General features: G+C 58.7%; 1 protein-coding gene across 1 annotated transcript; it reads left to right on the top strand.

Moving 5' to 3' along the window:
* The first annotated feature begins 393 nt into the window (after positions 1-393).
* Positions 394-968, top strand: TMEM275 (transmembrane protein 275). The gene has a single exon (XM_032877045.1). It carries the CDS (start codon positions 394-396, stop codon positions 919-921), a length of 528 nt encoding a protein of 175 aa, XP_032732936.1. The 3' UTR covers positions 922-968.
* The last annotated feature ends 4,817 nt before the right edge of the window (positions 969-5,785 follow it).

Raw genomic sequence — 5,785 nt, 5'->3', positions numbered from 1 at the left:
TAGGACTACAGGTCATGACGATTATCATTTGATGAGCACCTAGGCACACGCAGGAAGGCTTCCTGGAGGAGAGGGGGTGGAGGGGCTGTGTCAGTCTGAAGGACTAGAGAGAGGTCGGCCACCAGAGCCTCCGGGGTCTGAGTGGGGAAACGATGGGCAGACCCTACCCATACAGGATGGGTTGTGCTTCCCAGGCAGAAGCCAGGGGTTTGGCCAAGATGACCGCTGCCCTCCCCAGCACCCAACCGAGAGTGGTGGAAGCCGAGTGCCCCGCTGACCGTCCCTCCCGCTCTGTGCCCGCAGGACGACGACGGTGAGCTCGCACACACCATGCAGGCCGGGCCAGGCCCACAGCAGGACGGGGCCTGATGGGTGCCCCGCGTCCCCAGGCCCATGCCGCCCCCAGAGAAGAGCCGAGCACCCGCCGCCCGGCCGCCCGCGGGCCGCGCTCCAGGCCGCCTGCCGGGCCTGCCGTCGCCAGCGCTGCTGTGCGCCTGCGGCCTGTGCGTGCTGCTGGCGGGCGTGAACGTGACGCTGGTGGGCGCCTTGGCCTCCTTCCCGCACCAGAGCAACGCGCCGCTCGTGGTGGGGCCGGCGCTGCTGGCGCTGGCGCTCGGCTGCTTCGCCGCCTGCTGCGTGTGTAGCCGCCGGGGCCCCGCGCTCCGTCCGCGCTCGGCAGCGACCTCGGGCTCGGGCCGGGGCGGCGGCGGCGGCGGGCCGGTGGCGCTGGAGATGGAGAGCAGCGAGCGCACGGCGCAGGACACCACGGCCGTGCAGCTCAGCCCTGCCGCCTCCGCCGCGTCCTCGGGCGGCTCCAGCCCCGGCCCCTTCGCGCTGGACGCCCCCGCGCCCGCAGCGGTCTACGCGCCGCGCACCGAAGGCGTCCAGCTCAACCTGCCCCGGGAGCGCGTCGCCCCCTAGCGGAGCGCGTGCCGGGCCCGACTCCCAGTCCGGGCTCCCGCCCTTGGTGCCACTTAAGGAAAGAGAGGACTGGGAGAGAGGAAGGAAGAGAAGAAGAAGAAAAGTGAAATTTTTCTGTGGGTCCGATGCTGGGCACAGATGGCCGCATCTGTCCCATGTCTGGAACTTCTGGAGGGGAGAACGACAGTGAAAGGGCACACTCACCAAAGGAGGGAGCAGTGCCTTGGCCCTTTCAGTGGGCTCGGCTGGGCCCTACTTTAACCCACTCCCCAGACTCGATGAAATAGGCCCCTGGACCTTCCATCCCCACCCCCCGCCGCCACCACCCATGGCACGTGGGCACTGTGAATGGAGCCACTCTGAGAGGGGACGAACTCCCAGCAAGGCCCCTGACCCCAAGGGGTGGGAGGAAGCAGGGCCAGAGAAGAATGTCAGCCTGGGCTGTCTGCTCTCCCCTCACACTGTGAAAGGCCACCAGCTTCCCCTTCTGCTCCTCCCTGCTCTCCTTGTCTCTGCCCCCAACATGATCTTTTGGGATTAAGGGGCAGGGGCCCTGATTTGAGCCAGGATAGTCTCCTAAGGCAGAGCGAGGTTGAACATCTGACTGGTAGAGCAGGGGGAGCTGGGGGTGAAGCACTGACAGGGGTGAATGATGAGCAGGCTGGGCCCCTCCAAGCAGGAGGGCCTCAGTGTGGTCTGCACTGTGCCATCCCGACATCCCTCACTCTTCAATAAAGCACCTTTTTGGAGTCAAGTGCCTTGTGATGGCCTGGCCCGGAGGGAGGGGCTGACTGCGGAGTTTTTGGCTGGGCACCCTTGACTCTGCGGCCCTCCCAGCCAAGCGCTTCATCTGCCTTGCACCAGCCCCTCCTGGATGCCTGGAAGGGGACCCCAGGGAACAGAGTATGTAACTGGGAACGTCCATGGGAACAGGCGTGAGAGATTGGGGCCTGGATGAATATGAGTGTGTCTGTGCTCGGGGTTGCCTGGCTACGTGTGTGAGATGGGGAGTGTGGGAGTATTTGGGTAACACTGCCTGACATCATCTATGAATGTGAGAGTGCGTGTGGGTGTGTGTGGTGGTGGTGAAGGGGTGAGTCACCAGTGAGAAGGGTGAGAGAAGGGATCCCTGGTGCCATGCAAAGCCTAGAGCTTTCTCCCAGCCTGCCTGTGTTCCACCCAGGTGGGCCAGGGCATCTGGTAGAGGGAAGGAGGCTGCCTCACAAGCAGAAGCAAGGTTCCTAGGGCCTGGGGCTGGGGAGGTACTGCAGTGCTGGGCCAGCCCCTCTGCTCACTGCTCACCGCAGGGACCCGGAAGAGACAGGCCCAGTGTTGGTGGTGCACTGCTCTCCCAGCTCTAACTCGTTGTCCATCCACCTTTGGCTTCATCAGCCTCCCTTTTTCTTTCCAGGGTGGGCTCTCCTGCTCTTCGGCCCTGGTCTGGGACTTCCCACCAGCCCTTGGAAGGGCTGACCCCCTCCCTGCCTCTGCCTCTCCTGCCATCTCCCCCGCCCACTGACCTGGAGAAGAGGGAATCTATCTCCATAGGTGCTAAGCAGGTCATCTCTATTAATTCACAGGGATCGATGGGCCCTAACCTCTGAAGCACCCAGCCCCTGGAGCTGATGACCTTTCCTCGGAGCACTTCCCCACCCCCACAGTGTGTGTGTGTGTGTGTGTGCGTGCGCACACGCACATGCATGCAAGGAAGGCCGCCTGCCCAAGCTTCAGTCCTGTCTTGTCTCTTCTGGATCACTGGTCTGCAGCCTCAGACGCCACCTGCTGCTGCCTTCCTTGGTAGAACAGGAGGTGAGAGGGGCCACTGCTGATGCTGCCTTGGGATGTGGTCTGAGCCACCCTCCTTAGGAGGAGGCACCCCAGATTCTAGCCCTGGAATGCTAGCCCCAGCCTGAACCCCTCTCCTGCCTGCTGGCACAGGCCTGGAATGACATCACCAGGGCTCCTTCCTCTTCTCTCCACCTACAGAGACTTCCAGATCCTGTCTGGGAGCCTGGCTGCTGGGGAGGAAGAGTGAGCATGTGCTAAGCGCTTGCGGCAGTGGGCCTCAGACGGATGGTGTGAGTGAACAGAATGGGGGGGGGGTTGCACCAGGGGCAACATTGACTTCCTGGAGTCTCCCTTCCACTACCTCCCCCGGGAGAAAGACATCATTTGTCCCATCTGTGCCCCCTTCCCTACCACGGGCACACCAGGAGATAGTCTCCATACCCCAGGGTCCACTTTGCAATCACCCAGCCCTAGCAACCACTCCCTCACCTCCCCAACCCCCAACCCCCGCCCGCCCCCACCCCCGCATCTTTCTGGTCCTGCTACTCCAGGGATCTCCTCCCCTCAAACTCCTTCAGGCCCTTCTAGGGCACCAGCAAGGCCTGGGAGCACCCCACTCTCTCACACGGAGGCTGGGCGCTTGCTCAGTCCCCGCCCTTCTGCAGGCCCCTCCCAGACAGGCATCAGGGGACCGGTGTGTGGAAAGTGAGGACACAACTCTGAGAGCACAGGGCAGCAAGCTCCCTGCCCTGGAGGAATTTGAGCAGGGACACTGCAGAGGGGCATGGGGATGAGGGCCTGACACTCCCCCCCAACCCGACTCCCACTCTGAAACTCTGAGAATTGAAGTGCCAGGGCCTGTCCTCAGAAGTCCAGGAGCTGCAGGACAGGACACAAAGCTGGTTCTTCTGAAAGGAGGGGTGCTTCCTGGGGCCTGTGGGGCTCAGGGATGGCCAAATGAGCCCCACTTCCCAGAGGGAACTCCCATAGCATGGGACGGAGGAGGCCACAAAGGAGCTGGGAACTCGGATCTCCTCCCTGTCTTCCCACTGCAAGAAAAGAGGGTAGCCACGTAGGACCATTTTTTACTGATTAATTAAACAATTCCTGAGACCTATTGTGTGTCCAGCACTGGGAATATAGTGGTGAGCAAGCAAGCTCTGGCAGGTGCAGGAGGGGCTTATATTCTACTTGGGGGAGACAGACAATAAACAAGTAAGTAAGTAAACAAGACAAAAAAAATACTAGCTAGCAGAAGTGCTATGCAGAAAAATCACAAAAAGGTGTGCCAAGGGGACTTGGTGAGTGGCTGGGAGGTCTTCTCTGAGAGGTGACATCTGAGCTGAGCTCTGCCAGACAAGAGTCAGCCATGCAAAGGTCTAGGGCAAGAGCATTTCAAGCTCAGAAAATGGCCAGTGCAAAAGGTGTAAGGTGAGATTGAACTTCACCTATGTGTCTCCGGCTGAGAAAGAAGGGCTATGGGGAGGGCAGGCGGGGGGCGTGTTGCTTAGCTCACGTACAGTTTAGTGAGTGAGCCAGGATGTGGGGTTGGGCTTTTATCTCAGTGAACTGGGAGCCACTGGAGGGTTTTAAGCAGAGAAGTGACATGGTCTGATTTATGATTGTAAAGATCGCTCTGCCTGCTGCGTGGAAAATAGAGTGTTGAGGGGCAAGAGGGAAAACGGGGGCAGGGTTGGGAAGTTATGGCAGTGAGAGGTGCTGGGGGCTGGGATTGAAGTGGTGGCTTCGAAGTGGACAGATTCCACACCCATTTTTGAGGTCTCCCTGTTGGGGGAGTTCAAGAGGCGTGAAGGAGAGAAATCCAGGAGGGACTTCTAGAATTTTGTTTTGAGCAACTAGGCGGAGGGTTGGGGGAGAGCCAGGGCTGTGGTAAGATGAAAGGTCTGTTACCGCAGTGGAGCTGTCTTGGAGTTGCTGGAGGCACAACTCTGAGTCCTGGAAAGGGGATACAGATTTAGAAGCCGTTGGCATCTGGGTGATGGAGAAGCCATGAGTCTAGATGAGACAACTGAGGAGAGATGAAGACAGAGAACTCAGAATCTAGAATAGTCTAGAAACCTCTGGGTCTAGGGGAGGGAAGGAGACCTGAATTACCCAGCTCTGAATCTCACCCAACCTTCTGCTGAGACAGGTGCCTTTCCGATGAGGTCTGTGGCCTAGGAGTTGGGGATTCAGGAGAAGTGAGTGGAATGTGAGCTCCAAAAGATTAGCAGTTCTGCTCTGCACCCAAGTACTCACCTGGTCCAAGGTAGGTATGCATTAGATATTTGCTGAATGACCGAATGAGTAAAAGGTGTGGATCTTACCCCACGGCTGAGACCAGAGGTCTCCAGTAATAGAGTATTATTAAGATGCCTGCTCTGGGCAGAAAGGAGAAAATCTCCTTACGTGTGTGGGAGTTCCCCTGGCCAGTTCCTGTTTTCTGCTTCTTTGTGGGAGAGAGAGTGACACAGGAATATAGAGCTGGCTAGATGGACATTGATAGATGGGCTCACAGAAGCAGGAAAAGGCCAGAGAGATAGGCTAAGCCTGAGGAAATCGGCACTGCTAAGGAGCGCCACCAGAGGGCACCCTGGGCACATGACAGGGGATAGAGACGTGGCAGCCCAGCCAGGCTGCCCAACTTTGCCTTTTCCCCTTCTGAGGACCAATGCACTGAAGAAGAAGGGGAGCATGGAACTGGGCATGTAAGGGGTAGGGGGTGTTAAGTCACATAAATTTACCGACACCTCCAAACCGGAAACCTGACCCTATTGCACCGGGACGCCTGACTCTGGACAAAGACAGCCTTTACCAGGGGTCACAGGTAGGTCCTGAGTCTGGTCATAGACTGAACCTTCACCTTGATCCTAGACAGAGCCTTCACCCCATTCCACACTGAGTCCTGACCTAAATCTGGTCATACTCTGGGCCTTGATCCTGCCTTCCTGGTCCCTACACTGAATCTTGATCCTGTGTTTTAGACTGGGTTTTGACTCAGTCCATGGACTGAACGTTGATCTTTATCAAAGATTGAACCCTGACCAAGGCTCAGACTGAGTCTAGATCATGGACA

Source organism: Lontra canadensis, unplaced genomic scaffold, assembly GCF_010015895.1.
Source record: "Lontra canadensis isolate GAN:19392208 unplaced genomic scaffold, GSC_riverotter_1.0 scaffold60, whole genome shotgun sequence".
NCBI classification, from domain to species: Eukaryota; Metazoa; Chordata; class Mammalia; order Carnivora; family Mustelidae; genus Lontra; species Lontra canadensis.
The sequence above is the reverse complement of the archived record's forward strand: the minus strand, read 5'-3'. Positions and strand labels throughout refer to the sequence as shown.

Bases quoted from the DNA above. Each gene is read 5' to 3' on its own strand.
- TMEM275 (XM_032877045.1), top strand. From the start codon at position 394: ATGCCGCCCCCAGAGAAGAGCCGAGCACCCGCCGCCCGGCCGCCCGCG.